This window comes from Rana temporaria, chromosome 2 (genome assembly GCF_905171775.1).
Source record: "Rana temporaria chromosome 2, aRanTem1.1, whole genome shotgun sequence".
Classification (NCBI taxonomy): Eukaryota; Metazoa; Chordata; class Amphibia; order Anura; family Ranidae; genus Rana; species Rana temporaria.
Window position 1 is genome coordinate 227,250,655 of NC_053490.1, and position 19,635 is coordinate 227,270,289.

At 44.6% G+C, this 19,635-nt stretch overlaps 1 protein-coding gene across 1 annotated transcript in view; it reads right to left on the reverse strand.

The window, feature by feature from the left end:
* Window positions 1-19,635, reverse strand: part of CFAP47 (cilia and flagella associated protein 47) — a 610,902-nt gene that overhangs the window by 509,047 nt on the left and 82,220 nt on the right. The window contains exons 15-18 of the mRNA XM_040336504.1: window positions 17,608-17,852; window positions 13,686-13,816; window positions 11,892-12,014; window positions 2,089-2,220 (exon numbers count right to left, since the gene is read on the reverse strand). Of these exons, the coding sequence (XP_040192438.1) occupies window positions 2,089-2,220; window positions 11,892-12,014; window positions 13,686-13,816; window positions 17,608-17,852 (631 nt within the window). The remainder of the gene's footprint in view (window positions 1-2,088; window positions 2,221-11,891; window positions 12,015-13,685; window positions 13,817-17,607; window positions 17,853-19,635) is intronic.

Below are 19,635 nucleotides of genomic sequence, written 5' to 3' on the forward strand. Positions count from 1 at the left end.
GCTGGACATAGAATCAGCATTCTATCACCTGTGCCCAATTGGCAGGGCAGTGATCCAGGAAACGGTAAAACCAAATCAGGACCCTTTTGGGTCAGATATGTGTAAACCAAATAGCTGTCTGCAGAGAATTATAAATATTTTGGTAGGTAAATAAACAAATGCAGTTTGCTTTTCAGAGGAGATCATTTGAGACCCTTCAGAGATCATTCATAGGAGGAAATCTATCAATTCTGTCCCATGGTAATTCTAAACTGGAACAGTGAGATTTATTAGGTCTAAAGAAAATGTACTCACAAATAAAGCACTGTTGTCCTAGTGCTAGGCATAAAAGCATTCACAGCATACGAGTCTCACCGAGACTATAAGTGGAAGGTGGCTGCATCTGACGTGATCATGTCTTATCGCATGCGTATCGTCCCAGTGGTATTGAGAGGAACACACTCCAGCCCTATTAACAGTCAGCTAATTGTCGGACATGCGCAGTACTCATCTTTGCGGTGTTAATCACCATAGGGACGCAGAGTCTAAGGCCTCGTACACACGACCGAACATGTCTGCTGAAACTGGTCCACGGACCAGTTTCAGCAGACATGTTCGGTCGTGTGTACGGCCGACCGGACAAATGTCCGGCGGATCGGACAGGTTTCCAGCGGACAAATGTTTCTTAGCATGCTAAGAAACATGTCCGCTGGAAGCCTGTCCATCAGACATGTTCGGTCGTCTGTACGACTTACCGGACATGTCCGCTCGGCCGAAAGCCCTCGCAAGCGTCAAACTGATTCGACGCATGCGTGGAAGCATTGACATTCCAGGGTCGCGCATGTCGCCGCGTCATCGGCGCGGCCACGTCGCGACCACGTCACCGCGTTCTCTGTCCGCGCGGATTTCGGTTTGATGGTGTGTACAGCCATCAGGCCAAAATCTACGAGCGGACATGTCCGATGAAAACGGTCCGCGGACCGTTTTCATCGGACAAGTTCGATGGTGTGTACGAGGCCTTAGTCATATCAATAGTCTGCTAACACCTCAGCTTGAATGGGCATTCAAGGTGAAGGCCAACCTGCAGACAGGTAAGCCTCATCCAAGGTTAAAACACCTTAGAGGAGATTATTATAATAAAACACCATTTTAAAAAGAAAAGGAACTTAATCTATCAAAATGCTAAAAACATTACAATAAAAAGTAAGTAATACTAAGCTCACTGCAGTGCACAAGTAAAAGTATATAAATGTAACTAAACACCAGATCAACCACCCTCCACTCAATATTTTTTTAAATATTTTTAAAACATCCATATATATGGATTAGTAATCTAAAAACACTTAATCTGACATATGTATAACATTTTACTCATACAGACTGATATCAAATTAGCGGTCTGAAATAAAACAATTGAGGTCAAACTCTACGTTTGGACCCATTGGAACTGCTACTTTTGTTTCATAAACCCAGTATGATTCATGATGGCTGAGTTGTCGGATAAAATTAACCCCCTCCCCCCCACAATGTTTTTTAACTCTCTCAACCTCCCAAAATTTGAGGTGTCTAGGGTCGCCGTTGTGATGTTCTTTTTAGGATTTTATTATAGTCTTCCATTTTTTTTTTATGTTATAAAATGTTATGAATTTAGTATTTTGCTTATTAGCGCTGAACTATTTATTATTTGAAAGTTTTTATCCAGGATTTGTATTTTGATCTTAAGTGCTATAGCTGCTTTATTGGTTAGGTTATCTGTTTGCGCTGATTGACTTTACATCTTTTTACAGATACTGTATATTGAATGCAGGGTCCTAGGTTTAGTAACACCTTAAGTGACTGGACAAATAAAATTGACATGGAAATCAAACAATAGGTGCAGTGGATTTAATAGATTTCCACCATAACTTCAATCCTCCAGTCCCTGCAAAACTGGCAAATACTGTATATGGCCAGCATAAGCAAAATAATTAGTTTATGGGTGATTCAACCCACTGGTATTTGCTAAAAACTCAAATATTAGTCCTAAATCAATCTTTAAATTTCCCCTCAAAACACATCCCATACACAAACAAATACAATGTTCTATTAGTAAGTTTTAATCAGTTTTACCTCAATTCTAGTGTCAAACTTCATAACTGCTCTTGGTGTAAAGAAGATCTTAAGAGTCGCATATCCTCCCACTGGCACCACACCCTGTGATGGTGTAATTGTCATACCAGACAGTAGAGTTATATCTACTACCTGTAAAAAACAAAACAAATAAATGCAAAGTCTAATAAATTAATGTTATACCTACAAAAAGTAATATGTTTTATAGATTAATAACAATATATTTTTATTGACGTCCATTGATGGGGTCAGAAATTACTAAACAGTTAGGTTATACTGCCACCTTCAGGAGGTTAGGACACTGGCAAAAGTTGAATGTATAAAACCTGTCACTATTTGTCATGCCATATTGTAAAGCAAGCAATATGCAGTGTTAATAACACAGAGGGGCAGTACCTGTGTTTTTTTACAAGAAGTACAAAAAAAATCTTATTTTCTATTATCTATTGCAGGACACAGGAAATACGGAATTCATAAAAAGTTCACACTCCAAAAGAAGTCCAGCTGAGGAGTGGGGAACAAGTGAGTAGTCCAACAGAATACCACATCCTAATGAGACAACTAATCTTGTAATGACATAGCTGTGGGCGTTAGTCCTTGCAACATAAAATGCAAAGAAAGGGTAAAACCTTTAATCTGAAAAAAATTGAATTGTGATCAACAACACCCAGATAAAAAATGGTAGGCAGGGAAGAGAGTAATGCCGCGTACACACGATTGGATTTTCCGTCAGAAAAACCTTGAATGGTTTTTCCAACGGAACTCCGCTCAAGCTTGGCTTGCATACACACGGTCACACAAAAGTTCTCTGAACTTTCATCCGTCAAGAACGCGGTGACGTACAACACTACGACGGGGCAGAGGAAATTAAGTTCAATGCTTTCGAGCATGCGTCAAATTGTTTCCGAGCATGCGTCAGAATTCCTACAGGTGATCGGATTTTTTGATAGGAATTTTTTCTATCTGAAAAAATGAGAACCAGCTCTCAATTTTTCCCGGCGGAAAATAAACACTCAAAATAAACACTCTGTTTAATGCAAATTGTTAAAAAGTGTATTGTTTTTTTTTTTTTTTACTGGTTATGCTGAGAAATATATTTTGCTTTGTTTACTGTGTGCACAGTCCATCTATTTGCACCTTGCACTAAAAGACAGTTATAACTTGGGATGGTTGCCATTTTTGTTTATACTGACTAAACACCTCTAGAACCAGTAGGAAATTGTAAGAGAAACCCTGGTAACAAGCGCGCAGTGGTGAGCAGGCATGGACATTCTAAAAGATGCACAAGAAAATACATGTACTGGCGCATGCGTGAGCGCGCGTGGAAACGCATTGGCGCCAGTCCACCTATTTAAACCTGCCAGTGACATGCATACCTTGCTGAGTGGTCTTTTCAGCTAGTGCCTGTTTACCCAATCTGTACTAGTTTCCTGTATCTTGACCCGGCTTGCCTGAACATTCCTACTGACCTCCGCCTGCCTACTTGTGACTCCGGCTTGTGCTTGACTCCGCTTCTGCCTGATATTCCTGTGCCTCATTGCACGACTGTGTACCGAACCTGGCCTGTGTCCCGTCTTTGCCTCTGCCTCACATCTCGATACCTGCTCTGTCCGGCTGTTGATGACCCCCTGGCTCATGTCCCAGCTACACTGCCAGCTGCTGATCCAGCGACACAAGGCTCCTGTTCTCAGTTCCAGCCCAGAGCTCTGCAGTCACCTGGTTCCTGCCAAGACCCAGCCTGAGCCATCTGCTACAGCGGCCCTCGTGCCACTCTGTGTCCTCGACTCCCTGTCACCACTACCAGGGGTATTGGACATTAGGTGCAAGAGAGGCCCCCTCTACAGCTCAATCTCCACCAGGTATGTGACAGGAATTATTGCCCTCCCCGTGCTGCAGGAGACTGTCCTCTGTGCATCTCTGAGAAGACCTATACCATATAGCAGAAAACAACTGGTCCCAAAGTGAGGCAATGCCTCTCATGCCCCTAAACCCAAGCAGCTGGTGCCAATAAGGGTTGCAGGCGGTCATATGTGACAAAGTCATAGTGGGCGAGCAGTGGAAGAAGACCAGAAACAGGTGATCTGCATAGCACTTCAGAAACAGCAGCAGAATGTTGTTTAGACTGAATGGCAGGAAACAGAAGGGGGAACTTGTGCATGCAACACTCTGAAGTCATAAGCACTCAGGACCTCCAGCTTTAACCCTTACTGTGGCAGAAGCAGCAAGGAATTTTAAAAAGTGCATAACTCTACCATAGTAAGGTAGATATTGGTTCTTCAACCCAACCAGCCTTACTAACAAAAAAAGTGACACTACAGGACATGCCATGGCTCTGGACCCAGTAAGAGTTCTGCAGGTAACACAGTATACAAAGGTCGCAAAAACACCACAATATAGAGCCCAGGTCACATTTCAAGCTAGTCCCACAATCTTCCAGTCCAGTGGGATCTGGAAAAAGGGTAAAACTTCCTAAAACAATAGGAGTCGTGACAGTTAGCCGTGATGTTATACAGGACGTGGCTTCAACAGTTTTTTCGTTTGACAATGTCCAAACCTCCTGTAGGTGTCAGTAAAGCCAGACTGTTTAACAATTCCTTAGTTCCTGTGGGCCAGATCCACAAAAGAGATACGCCGACTTAACTTGATTTTTCTAATTTTACACGGCGTGTATCTTTGTGCCCGATCCTCAAAACGAGAAGCGCCTGAAATTCCGGCTTTTCCGTCCTACCTAAAAAAATTACACCGGCGCATTCTCGTGCGCAAATTACGCTAGGCACGCCGCTTTATTTGATAGGCAAAGATGCAAATGAGGGAGATAGGGCGATCCACAGAATTAAGTGTGTGCGCCGTAGATTACGCCCTGTGCGCACCTGTTAGTTTTCTGGTGGGAATTTACACTTTATAAAAGCAGCCCTAATTTTACACATGCCGTCTGAATGTCTGCTGAAGCAACACCATTGCTGAAGAGCTCAGCACACACACGTTCAGGACTGAAATCTCTCTGCCAAAATGCCAGGACCATCAATGATACTAGCTGCATTAGTCTCTATAGAGGCACAAAGAAGGAGGAGGGCACAGAGGAGGAGGAGGAGGGCACAGGAGAGGGTATACCGCCCACGGCAAGATTTGTTTGGCATGCCTGCTTCTGAAGTTTACCGCAACTACAGATTTACCCGTGAGGCCATCCTGGAATTAACAACAATACTTCAGGATGATCTTACCAGCCCAACCCAACGCTCCCATGCACTGCAGCCACTCACCAAAGTACTGGCCACTTTGCATTTTCTGGCCACTGGCTCATTCCAACGCACAAGTGGAGGCGTGGCTGGGATGGCACAATCCTCCATCAGCAGGTGTGTGCACCAAGTGGTCCCTGCAATCCTGCGGCGCATGGGAAATCAGTTTCAAAAACCCACCCAGGAGGATCAGCGTTTAAAGACCATGACCGACTTTTATCACATTGCCAGATTTCCACGCACCATCGGGGCCATTGATTGTACCCATGTGGCACTACAACCACCCCATGATACTGAGCACATGTTCCGGAATCGTAAAGGCTGGCATTCCATCAATGTGCAAGTCATCGTAGATGCCCATGGCCTCATCTGGCACGTCTGTGCTAAATTTCCGGGATCCTGCCATGATAGTTATATTTACCGGCAGACCCAGATCTCAAGAGATTTTGACCAGAACATGTATGGAGACAGCTGGCTGATTGGTGAGTGACATGTGTGTCAGGTATGTCCCCCCCATGATGCTCACATCACAAGGGGCACATGCATGACTAATATCCTCCTGTCTTTTCCCTTACAGGTGACTCAGGATATGCCTTGGGACCTCATCTAATGACCCCATTCAGGAACCCCCAAACCCCAGGAGAGCAACGCTACAACCAGGCGCACATACGAACCCGGGGAGTGGTTGAACGGACCTTTGGGCTTATGAAGTCCCGCTTCAGATGCCTGGATAAGTCTGGGGGTACCCTGCTGTATTCCCCTGACTTTGTGTGCCAAATAATTGGGGCATGTTGTATACTCCACAACTTTGCCCTCAGAAGGGGACTGCATATTGACTTATGTGATGACCTGACCCCTGACCCAGGCAATACTCCCCCAACCAACTCTACCCGGTCTGCTGAGGGCACAGCAGCCAGGAGACGCCTTGCAGAAGGCATTTTTTCCCAGTAAATGTACATGATTAATGTCACAATAAGAATGTATCTTTTCCCTGTAAATGCACATCAATAAAGTCACAATGATAATGCATGAATGCACACCACTGTGGTTCCTTGCACAGACACATCACATGCACATCGAATTGGATTAGATCCAAGTCCCCCCCCCCCTTTGGGACTTGGGAGCAGTAACGCCACGCCACGGCTCCAATTATGTCACTGTGCATTCATACACCATTCAGGAACCTGGGATTGCACTTCTCCCTGGTCCTGGGGATCCCTACTCCACCAAAACTGAGGGTGACACCCTTAATTTCTTAGGAATGCCACCCCCCCCACATTCACACATCATTCACACACATAAATCAAATCATAAGTACAGAAGACCAAATTAAAAAAAAAAAAAAATGCATAAACAAAAAAACAAAAGTATCCCAGCAAATTAATTAGCGGCGGCGATTGCTACGCCTTGGCTGGGCAGGGGCACGGGCAGGGGCACGGCCACGGGCACGGCCACACCGTCGCGGAGGATGTCCATTGGGGGGGGGGTGAGCTGGGGAAGGAGGAGCCTCCTGGGGGGGTTGAGCTGGGGAAGGAGGAGCCTCCTGGGGGGGTTGAGCTGGGGAAGGAGGAGCCTCCTGGGGGGGTTGAGCTGGGGAAGGAGGAGCCGCCCCTGCTGGCCTGCCCTCCATGGCCCCTGCAATGCGAGTGAGACAGGCAGTGAGGGCAGCCGCATTGGCCTGGCCAGACCTTGTATTGTCCTGCACAGCCTGGGTCAGGGCACTCAGCTCATGGGCCACGCGCGTTGTGGCGGTCTGTATGTCGTTCAAACATGTAATGACCGCCGTTGAGTTGGTGGCCACATCACCGAGTGCCTCCATCATTTCACCCTGGCTGTGCTCCATCTGCGTAAGTTTTTCCAGTATTTTTCCAAGAGTGCGGGTCTGCCGGGCATTGTCCTTCACCACACTGGCCGACAGACGCTCGCCCACAGCCACGGTCTCCTGGGTTGGCCCCCTGGCTGCCGCTGAGTCTTGCGGGCCTGGAGGAGGGGAGAGAGTGACCCTGGTGACTGGAGGCCTGTTGGGGGAGAAGTGGGAGGGGCTACCCCTGATGGTGGCCTGACTGGTGCCAGCCTCAGGGGTAGTCTCAGGGGAAGACTCAAAGGTCATCATATCAGTGGCCAGGAGGACTTCCCGGCCAATCTGCATATTTTCCTCCTCCTCCCCCTCATCATCCTCCTCCCACTCATCCTCCTCCCCCTCAACCTCCTCATGAGTGGAGGTTTGGCCAATCCCCTCCCCTGGGGAATCCTGCCCTTCTTGGGACTCATCATCAGCCTGTCTTGGGGGTGGTGCTGCAGCCTGGCCCGATGGGCCTGCAACCTCCTGGCCTCCAACCTCCTGGCCTCCAACCTCCTGGCGTGTAACCTCCTGGCGTGTAACCTCCTGGCCATCTGTGGAGGACACAAAACAATCACATGTTTGAGGAACCACACACTTGGCACATCTTCCCTTCCCCCACCCACACATGCTAATCAACAGAGAATAAACAAAAAAACCTACCTGTCCTCCTAGGAACATCTGACGTATAGCCAGGCAGGCCCACCACCTGCTGTGGGTGGAAACACTGGGCCACTGCCCATTCCTCCTCCGTCAGTCTGACTGGGCAGGGTCCCCCTCCTCCAGTGCCCCTGGTATGGGCGTCGATCCTTGCCATCTTATTCCGGACGACGCTTCTCAGATCATTTATTTTTTTCTGTATGCCAGCGGGGGTCCTAGTCTCCCCCCCCCCCCCCCCGCCGCATTGATCTGGTCGGTGATTTTTTTAATAAGCTGCCTCTTCCTGGCCGGGGTGGTGTTCTGGCTCTCAGGGCCATGCAGAAATCGCCCATATTTCACAATGCCCCGAGCAAGAATTTGCTTCTCTCCCAGGGTGAAATTAAGCTTCCTGCGTTTGGGGGGCATCACATACACCACCCAGCAACAACAAACACACCCGACAAACAATCTACAATACACACCCAAAAACCTCACAAAATTATATACCACAAAAAACTAACCAAAATCTAAACACACAAGGACACAGCTAATAGTAATTCAAAAACAAACACGCACCAACAAACAACCAAAAAACAAACACCAAAAAACAAACACCAAAAAACAATCAGCAAAAACAATAACAAACAAAATAAATAAAGACACTTCTCAAAAACAAACAACAACTAGACTCTCCAACTCCTCAAACACTTTTCTCACAAACACAACTTACCAACACACAAACAAACAGAGCAGAAGCAAATTGCTCATGGAAGGGGAACAATGGGATATACTTTTGCAAGGGAAGTGTGTGTGTGTGGTGCTTTTTACACACAGGGCGATCCTCAAACTAAGTACACTTGGCCTTTTACCTATCTCACTGATTGCGCCGAGACCAGTTCTGCACATGCCCAGTAAGGTCCCGATTCGTGCGCGCATGCGCAGTACGGCCGGCGCCTCATTTGCATGGGGTCACGGCTCATTACAATGAAGCACGCCCACTTCCTTCCCACTTGCAAAAACCCCGCCTTACGCCTCTGAATTTAAGTTACGCTGGCGCACATTTAGACGCAAATGCGCTGTGGATACGGCACTTACGACACCAACTTAGGGCAACGTAACTTAAATGACATAAGTTAGGACAAACTAAATTTGCACCGCTGGCTGAGGATCTGGCCCTGTGTTCCTAAAAGTGAAACTTTTTTTTCTTGCATTTTGAATAGAGTAACAGAGGGTTACTCTGTTTTATTTTGTTGTTTGCCATCTGTATCCCATTAGGGAGATTTCCCTTCACTTCCTGTCCCATAACCAAAACAGGAAGTGAGACTAAATCCCCCAAAAGTGAGGGAATTCCAGTATGTCTCTAGGGTCACGAGAGCTGGTGTTCCCATTGGAAAATGTCTTCTCTATTAGTTTTCTGATGTCAACCCAAAATAGCAGCTGTGGTCCCTAAAATGTAAAACCAAGAAAGAAAGAAGATACTTAGAACATAGGGCCTGATTCCCAAAAGAGATACGCAGGCGGAACTGCTGTTCAGTCTGTGCCTAACTTTGGAAACGATCCTCAAAAGGCTTTTTCCAAAGTTAGGCAGAAAATCTGACATGTGTAAGACACTTACACGGTCAGATCTTAGGATGCAGTACCACATCCGCCGCTGGGGGCATTTCTCATGGAAATGCAGCTTTGGGTATGCAAATGAGGACTTAAGCAGATCCACAACGCTTTTCATCAGCTTTTCAGCACTGTGATTTCTGCGTAAGTTCCCATTTGCTTGCGCAAAACTAGGGCTGGTTTTACAATGTGGAAAGTTAGTCACACCTTGTAAAGGCCCATTCAAGCGACGGCATTTGGTATGCATTCCTGAGGGAGAACTCCACGGCAATTTTTAAATTCAAAACCGGCATGGGTTCCCCCCCAGGAGCATACCAGGCCCTTAGGTCTGGTATGGGTTGTAAGGAGACCCCCCCTACGCCGAAAAATCGACGTAGGGGGTCCCCCTACAATCCATACCAGACCCGTATCCAAAGCACGCTACCCGGCCGGTCAGGAATGGGAGTGGGGACGAGCGAGCGCCCCCCCCCCTCCTGAGCCGTGCCAGGCCGCATGCCCTCAACATGGGGGGGCTGGGTGCTCTGGGGCAGGGGGGCGCACTGCGGGCCCCCCCACCCTAGAGCACCCTGTCCCCATGTTGATGAGGACAGGACCTCTTCCCGACAACCCTTGCCGTTGGTTGTCGGGGTCTGCGGGCGGGGGCTTATCGGAATCTGGGAGTCCCCTCAAATAAGGGGGCCCCCAGATACCGGCCCCCCACCCTAAGTGAACGGATATGGGGTACATCGTACCCCTACCCATTCACCTGTAGGCAAAAAGTAAAAGTTATTAAACACACAACACACAACACAAGGGTTTTTTAAAATAATAATAATATTATTCTGCTCCGGAGGCCCCCCCTGTCTTCTTTATTAGCTCTAATACCAGGGGGGGCTTCTTCTTCCGCTCTCCGGGGGTCTTCTTCCACTCTCCGGGGGGGGTTTCTTCTTCCGCTCTCCGGGGGGGGGCTTCTCCGCTCTCCGGGGGTCTTCTTCTATCTTCGCCGCTCTCCGCTGTTGACTCGGCGAACCCCGGTTCTTCTGCAGCTGTCCGGTGCCTTCTTCTTCAGCGCTGGCTGCCTGCTATCTTTGTGTGTTAGCTCAATTACTAACAGGCAGCCAGCGCGGTCTTCTGTGACGTCAGGTTCTTCTTCTCCCCTCTTCCGATGTTGACTCGTCGCCTCTTGACACTGCAATGATGGAAGCGCGCCTTGCATCACATTTATATAGGCATCACCGTCCCATCATGCTCCGGCAGGTACCCATATCCATTCACTTAGGGTGGGGGGCCGGTATCTGGGGGCCCCCTTATTTGAGGGGACTACCAGATTCCGATAAGCCCCCGCCCGCAGACCCCGACAACCAATGGCAAGGGTTGTCGGGAAGAGGTCCTGTCCTCATCAACATGGGGACAGGGTGCTCTGGGGTGGGGGGGGGCCGCAGTGCGCACCCAACCCCCCCATGTTGAGGGCATGCGGCCTGGCACGGCTCAGGAGGGGGGGCGCTCGCTCGTCCCCACTCCCATTCCTGACCGGCCGGGTAGCGTGCTTTGGAAACGGGTCTGGTATGGATTGTAGGGGGACCCCCTACGTCGAATTTTCGGCGTGGGGGGGTCTCCTTACAACCCATACCAGACCTAAGGGCCTGGTATGCTCCTGGGGGGGGGGAACCCATGCCGGTTTTTTCTTTGAAAATTGGCATGGAGTTCTCCCTCTCAGGAATGCATGCTGAGCGACGCTGTCATTTTTTTTTATAATTATTTTTTTTCCCGGCGAGTATATTTTTTTTCACCCGTCGCAACTGTAGTGTCCCGTTGCAATCCACAAAGCCCGGCGTCAATTACGTTCGCGCGCTGCACGTCGGGAAAATTACATCACACGCATGCGCAGTACGGCCGGCGTGGGAGTGCGCCTCATTTAAATTTTAAACGCCCCCCGGAGAGGAGGACCGCCTTGCGACGGCGGCACTTAAGTTACACGGCCTGAAATTTCTAGGTAAGTGCTTTGTGGATCAGGCACTTAGGTAGAAATTTTAAGTCAGTGTAACTTAACTGCTGAAAGTTAAGTTAGGCAGCTTTTTTGGGAATCAGGCCCATAGTTTCTGCTTTTTTCAATTTCATCTTTTGAAAGATCTAATAATGCATCTGCAGCCTATTCATCTATACATCACCAGGCGTATTTGCTTCCCTGTGAGATGCACATATTAGCTGTGTGCATCTCACACAGCTAATATAGCAAACCAGGGATTTGCAGCGCTGCTGCAGGACTGATATCAGACTCTGTATGGGCCTGATTTTATTTTCTGCTTATATTGACTGTTTTTACTTTAGCAGCTGCTTTTTACATCGGATTTTATCATATGGACAGATTATTTATTTTCTTCGATTTTTGAATCATCCTAAGCGCAGAGTTGTACTATAATAAATTGGGCCAGTGAATAGTACTTCCGTATATCTTATTCATCTGAAGTGATTACAATCCACTACAAAAGTCAGTTTTCTACCTGAAAATATGCATGACTCATTCCTGTGTTCTGAATAATGGCTGTTTTGTAGGTTGTTAGGCCAAGTGGGGCATGATGAAAGAGCACTCTCTGTTCAGTAAACTGGACACTTGTGGATCCAAGCTGTAATTTCAGAAAGAAGCCAAGATTAGTTATTGTGGTCACATGGTTATACGAACTAGAGTAGTAAATCTAAAATCGGCAAGATATCAGCATATTTAAACTAACTTTTGTGTTTGACTATGCCCCCTCTCAACTTTTACAAAACAGAATGTTTCTTAAAATGTCACTAAACCCCTAAATAAAATAAAAACTATCAATATATGTTGTGTTACATGCTGTTCATACCAGGGACCAGAGAAGTGCAGTGAGGTTAGTGGCTGGTGAGGCACTGGCTAGTATCAGAGCCAGATGCACACAGGTTACATACGCCACAATTGTTAGAGTGAGAGCAATAATTCTAGCACTAGACCTCCTCTGTAGCTCTGAGCATGTAACCTGTAAAAAAATTTAAAGCACAACTTATGGAGATTTATAAGTACCGAAGTTTGGCGCCATTCCACAAGTGTACGCAATTTTAAAGTGTGACTTTAATTCAGAGCACATTGTAGAAAACTTCAAGACACCACCACTGCACAAATACCTACTTTCATAGGGCTACAGTGGAAGTTCAAATAATTATTTATGAGAAAAACGTATCTGCCTCTCACACAGCTAATATTTAACAATCATAAATATAGAAAGTTGTAAAGACACAGGTTAAAAACAACCTATTAAACCCACAAAACTTTACATAACATCAGTGCTGGTATGTAAGGATGGGACCCAATCCATAAAAAATATTAACTGAAAACAAATAGAAATTAAATATGAAGTACTTGTGTGCTGCTATGGACCTCACAACCAACCAAAATGAATGCACACAATAAATACTAAAGAATAATAAATCACCCTACAAAATAGACATGAAAAATCTGCAACCATTAGCAAGAGACTATGCAGCAAAAATAGACAAATATGCATGAACAGCTATCCCTAGTTTAAAAAAAAAAACACAAAATAGAAAAAATGCAGTATTATTCAATATTATGTGAAACTGTGATAAAGTGCACTAACTAAAGAGGTTAAACAGCAAAAATAAAATGGTCTTTGTTTGGGGTGAGCTGCTAGGGCTCACACACGGTGAATACCTGGATGGTGGAAGCAACTGTGTTCACAACTTTCAAGAACTGTTTTTTGAGCATGTGATCGTCACATCTCATCACTTTTTGATGCACAAGCACTTTATTATTTGGGACTTATTTTAATACTTTTTATGTAAAATCAGATAAATATCTGCTTTTGACTCACTGTTTCACATATTATTGCATTTTACTGTTTTTTTTTTTTAATTAGGGTTAGTCATTTATGAGTATTTATCTATTTTTGCTGTTTAGTTTAATTAGTGCACTTTATCACTGTTTCACATATTATTACATATTATCGCATACTACTGAAAACAAATAGCAATTTCTGTATTTTTGCAAAATACACGTGCACTCTAAAACTATCCAAATTCTGCATTTAAGTATTATGCATGCGACTGTAAACATTTAGATATGCAACTTACCAACTGCTTTCCACATATCTTTTTTTAATGTTTCACAAAGAAGGTTTCACAAAGAAAAAACAATATCAGTATTTATTAATGCAGACAAATCTTTCTCTCTCTAAAACAAGGGGAGGGTTTTGTGCTGTCATCAGGTTTTTTAATGGCCTGTATTGTCAGCATCTGTGTAGTGCAGCTAGAATTACCTCTGCAATGCATCTTAGTTTTGCTGAATTCCTCTGCTGTACACTGAGATTGAATTCTCCTATCTCAGGAGAGCTGAATCCTGGATGCCATACGACTTCACATTCTAGATCTTCATAGGCATCAACAATGCCTAAAAAAAGTAAAAAAAATATATAAAAATGTTTATGCCGAAATCATACAAAAAAAGCTTATTGCTGGTAAAAAAAAAAAAAAAAAAGTACATCCTTTTGATTATTTTTATTTTTTTTAGGAAGTATGACTGCACAACAAATGTTTCTTAAATACATGATCAGCAAATGTCTCACTAGATCCATATACTTTTTTCCACAGACCATCCAGTCAGCGTGATAAATAAACTCTACCCATCCCACACTACAGATAATTACCCGGCATGTGAACTGTGGTTTATTGGATATGTGTAATGTTTACGGATCAGATGTAGATAGATTAATGCAGATATGAGGCTTTTTTTATGCAAACACTCTGAAATAGCAAGTTAAACATTGTCAATGCATGCACACTTGCAAAATTACAGTATGTGTATAATGGCTTTTTTCCAGGCCGCTTTGCAAGACCTAGGATATTCTATAACCTCTTCATTCCAAGATTTTCTGGCCACACACCTCAAAGGCCTTAGGGACCATCACTTCCCCAACGCTGTGTGGAAGAAACATATTTTGTTCCCATTTTCTGCACCACACTTGAAGACATTGCCTTTGCTAAAAATGGGGGACCAATTCATTTTAAATTTTTAATGGTATCTCAAACACATCTCCCTCAAATGGAACGCGCTACATTTGTGGTCACCAAACCTCATGACACCACATATTTCAGTATTTACCAGCCCTTAGGCTTTTTGATACTTCCCTCTTCAAATTTTATTATTCTGACAAAGTAAGGGATAAGGGACAGAGACAATTACCACACAGAAGAGTAAGGCCTCGTACACACGACCGGACATTTCCGCTGAAACTGGTCCGCCGACCAGTGTCAGCGGACAGATCCGATCGTGTGTACAGGCTAGCGGACAGATTTCCAGAGGACAAATGTTTCTTAGCATGCTAAGTAACATGTCCGCTGGGAAGCTGTCCGGCGGACATGTCCGCTGGTTAGTACGTCTAACCAGCGGACAGAAATCCTGCGCATGCGTCGAATTGATTCAACGCATGCTTGGAAGCATTGAACTTGCGCGATAGAGAACGTTCTCTGTCCGCGCGGATTTCGGTTTCATGGTGTGTACAGCCATCAGACCGAAATCTCCCAGCGGACATGTCCGATGAAAACGGTCCGGCGGACCGTTTTCATCGGACTGTCCGCTCGTCTGTACGGGGCCTGAGATTCTTCCCAGTCATGTCCTGTGTTCTCCTTTTTAGCTACAATTAGAAAACAAATAACGAGTGGCTAATAAAAGAACAAAATATAAAGAGAATAAAGATGAACTAGAACCTCCCTGTTAAATGCTCTTTTGCTGCAAAGAAGGAGAAGAATTCTTACAGAGAACATGCTGTGAGCCAATGATTACATCACTTTTGTTAGATGGAACCACCCTCTACTAATGCTGAGAAACAGATTAGGCATGATGACATATGCTCACGATACTCCTTTATCCCTTGAAAGGAGCTACAGAGGTGATTTTATCACACCCACTGGGGTGTCTGCATGTGATTGACTGTTTTATATGCCTGGATTTTTAATTACTACACTATGAGTTCCTCTTTTCTCTCTCCCTTTTGCTGAGCCCACTGTTGAACATTCTGGTCATATGGTAACCCATCTTGGAATATTGGCTCCTGATAGCCATCCATCCCAAGGGAATACTGGGATAAAATACAGCCAGACCCCCATCTTGGGGTCAGAGCAGCTGAGCCCACTGTTGAACATCCTGGTTGTATGGTAACCCATATAGTAATCTTGGGGCCTGATATCTATCCATCCCTTGGGGATACTGGGATAAAGTGCAGCCAGACAGACCCCCATCTAGGGGGTCAGAATAGCTGGTAAGCAGCTTGAGAGTTGGGTGTGCACTTTTAGGTGTGAAGATTTTTCTATCCACACTGAAATATGGATTTTTTTTTGATACACAAGTATAAATGAAGTTTTTGCACAAGAGCACTTCTTTTTTTTTCTGATGGACTTTACTGGATTATTTATTATTGTTTTTTTAACACTTTGTATAGTTTTTGAAAAAATGCCATTTAAAATTGCTCGTGGCTGGAATGTATTTCCGGTTCCCGGAAATATAGATAGCAATCAATGAAAAAACTGCGCGGGTATCACCAAAAATCCATAGCAGGTCCTCCGGGTCTGGTATGGGTTTTAAGGGGAACTCCACACCAAAATTTAAATAAAATTAGCGTGGGGTCCCCCCAATAAATCTATACCAGACCCTTATCTGAGCATGCAGCCTGGAGGATAGGATGGGGGGGGGGCGAGCGAGTGACCCCTACCCTCCTGAACCATACCAGGCCACATGCCCTCAACGAGAGCCTCATCCCCACAACCCTAGCCTGGTGGTTGTGGGGGTCTGCAGGTGGGGGGGGCTTATCAGAATCTGGATCCTAGCCTTCCCCCCTATGTGAATGTACATTGTACCCCTAATAATAAGTGTCCCGCTGGACATCCGCTGTCGAACACGGTGCCTGACAGACCCTAAATATAGAACAAAAAAAACAAAAATACTCTGCCATCATGGGAGGCCTCCAGCCGAATGCTGTCTTTTCGCTGTGACAGCTGTTATATAGGCAAGGGCGGGGCCACACACTGACATGCACGGATGGCCCCGCACACCACTGACGGCTCAGTTACATCACTGGGTGGCCCCGCCCTAAGAGACAGCAGCGTGATTATAGATGGATGGACATTGCGAGACACTTTTTAAAAACTGTTTTTGGTGAATGGGTAGGGGTGTAATGTACCTGATACCCATTCACATAGGGGGGCTGGGGACCCTTTGTTAAAGGGGGCTTCTAGATTCCGATAAGCCCCCCACCCGCAAACCCCCACAACACTGTATAATATACTGTACACTGACTGCACTGTATACTGTATATATATATATATATATATATATATATATATACACACACACACACACTACACTGCCTGCACTGTATATATATTCTACACTGCCTGCACTGTATATATAGTCTACACTACACTGACTACACTGTGTGTGTGTGTATATATATATATATATATATTAAACTTCCTGCATGCCACTAACTAACCTGCCTCTAGCTAATGTTCTCTCAATTATAAAACTATATATGTCTGCAGTGTAAGCGGCCTTATATAATTTGGGTCGTGGACTTAGCCCCCTGAGCCATGCTTGGCTAAAGGCACCCTGCCTTTGGCCAATCATTGCTCTGTGATTGGCCAAAGCATGCAGGTCAGGTGCAGAAATCCATATTACTGGGCCTTGCCTGGCTACTTTAATAATTGAGTCTCTGAGGCCCCGTACACACGACCGAGTTTCTCGGCAGAATTCAGCCAGAAACTCGATCGGAGCCGTATTCTGCCGAGAAACCCGGTCGTGTGTACACTTTTGGCCGAGGAAGCCGACGAGGAACTCGTAGGGCAAAATAGAGAACATGTTATCTATTTCCTTGTTAGTCAATGGGAAAACTTGGCTCGCCGAGACCCTCGGCGGCTTCACAAGGAACTCGACGAGCAAAACTATGTGTTTTGCCCGTTGAGTTCATCGGACGTGTGTACGGGGCCTGAGAATATGAGAATATGAAATCTGAAAGTAATCAGCTATATATAGTTTTACATAAAAAAAAAACATTCTGTATCATTCACTTACCTTCTTTATGCACTCTTTCACTAAACTGTAGTGCAATATGGACTAGGATTGTTTTAATATACAAAATACTAACAATAATTGTATAGGAATCACAAACAATGCTCTAGATGAATTACCTCTTGCTGGGCGTATTGAAAAAGCTATTCCCTTTTCAGTTATGATTGGCTTCCAGCTAAATTCAGCTGGGTGATTTCTGCGATTGTATAATCTTATGGACGATCTAAATCCTGCCTCAGCTAAAAAGTCATTGTTCGGTTTCAGAATCAGCTCGTGAGATGACAGCTCAAGGGCAACAGGAACTGTTTTTGCTGTTACAAGGATGTGACCAGCATATTTGCTGTTTACAGTGTAGGTAATTGACCTGTAAAAAGATTCAGAAAATGTATGTTTTAATACTCTTATAGTTGTTTGGGTTAACAGTGATATAATAACCAGCAAACATAGCACAATGAGTCAGATGCAAAGAACATACCACACTGTTTAATGTCTGATCATTCAAAGAAACAGCCTGCTCACACATATATATCTCTATTACTTTCTAGTGCTTGTGATCTTAGCTATAGCTTCAGGGTCACAAAGAATTGCATCTGGGAACCATGTTAGCTCATAAAGGTGGCTGATGAAAGAATATGTTTAAAGAGTCTATCTATTAATAATGAGGGCATAAAGTCCTGGTGAGCCTGCAGTACTAAATAAAATGCTGACAGTAACCAAAAAGGTTATTCCCTTAAGTACAACAACCTTAAAGATGTTAACTGCTTGACTTCCATATAGTTAAAGTAAGTTTCTGACTGACAGCTGGTGTATATATACTTTATTTTCAATCTTATTTAAAAGAACTTCAAACAGTATTATCAGTTTATATATTTTCTAATTTATCATAAGAGATGTGAGAGTCTTGTCATATTTCTATGATTTCATTATTAATTAGGCAATGTGATAATAAAAAATATTGTCAACATAACATATGGTGGTTAGAGAGACAGTGCAGTTGGAAGCCCGTTTCTCGTTGATGAGAGTAGGGAGAGTAATGTGAAACATGTTGATATGAAATCAGAATGTGGGCCTTCGACATCTACAACCTCTTTTACCCGCACTACTCATTTCTCTCCTTCACTTCCTTTCTATCCCAGTACACTTTCAGGGATCATAATCCATCTTCTCAGAAACTACTACAGATTTTTGTCAGTCATGGAGAATTTTGAGGATTAATACACCTGAAGACTATTATCACAGTAGACGTATGATACCAGGCAAACAAGGGATGGCAGAAGTACAGGAGTAGCTGTGCTAGCTATGGCCAGAGGACATAATTTCCAATTATCCAGGGCTAGGACAGCCATTCCTCCATTAAAATGTATTCTTCTGAATAAACTCTAATGACCTAGGCTGGGGATGGAGAAAAGCTAGATTACCAGTGTATATGTGTTGAGGTGAAGATGGGTGCTGTCAGTAAGATTGTTCCCTGTCCTTATCCGGGTTTATGTGGTGAAATGTTAGTAGAGAAATCACATCACCAAAGCTGCAATTTACAACCTGGTGTGTCCTTGTGGTAGCCAGGCATACTGCATGTCTCATTGGCCATTAATCTTAAAAAGATATCTGCTTGGTCACCATAAATAGAAGTTATGCCCTGTACACACGACCGGTTTAAACTCAGATGGTTTTTCCGATGGAGTTCTGACGGAATTTCACTCCAGCTGTCTTGCATACACACGGTCACACCAAAATTCGACTGTCAAGAACGCGGTGACGTACAACACTACGACGAGCCGAGAAAAATTAAGTGCAATGCTTCCGAGCATACGTTGACTTGATTCTGAGCATGCATAGTTTTTAGTTTGTCGGAATTGCACCCAGATGAAGGGAAATTCCCGATAGATATTTTTTTCAGCGGAAAAATTGAGAACATGTTCTCTATCTAATTCCGTCAGAAAAGTCCAATGGGGCATACACACGGACGGAATATCCGATGAAAAGCTTCCATCAGACTTCTTCCTAAGGGCTACTTTACCATTCATATGAGGTGATCAACTTATTGGGCTCTGATATATCAAAACATAGTGCAACTAACTTTAAGGTACACCTATTGCCAACGTATTTAGTAATAATCCACAAAAACTTCCAGGGTGTGCATGAGATTT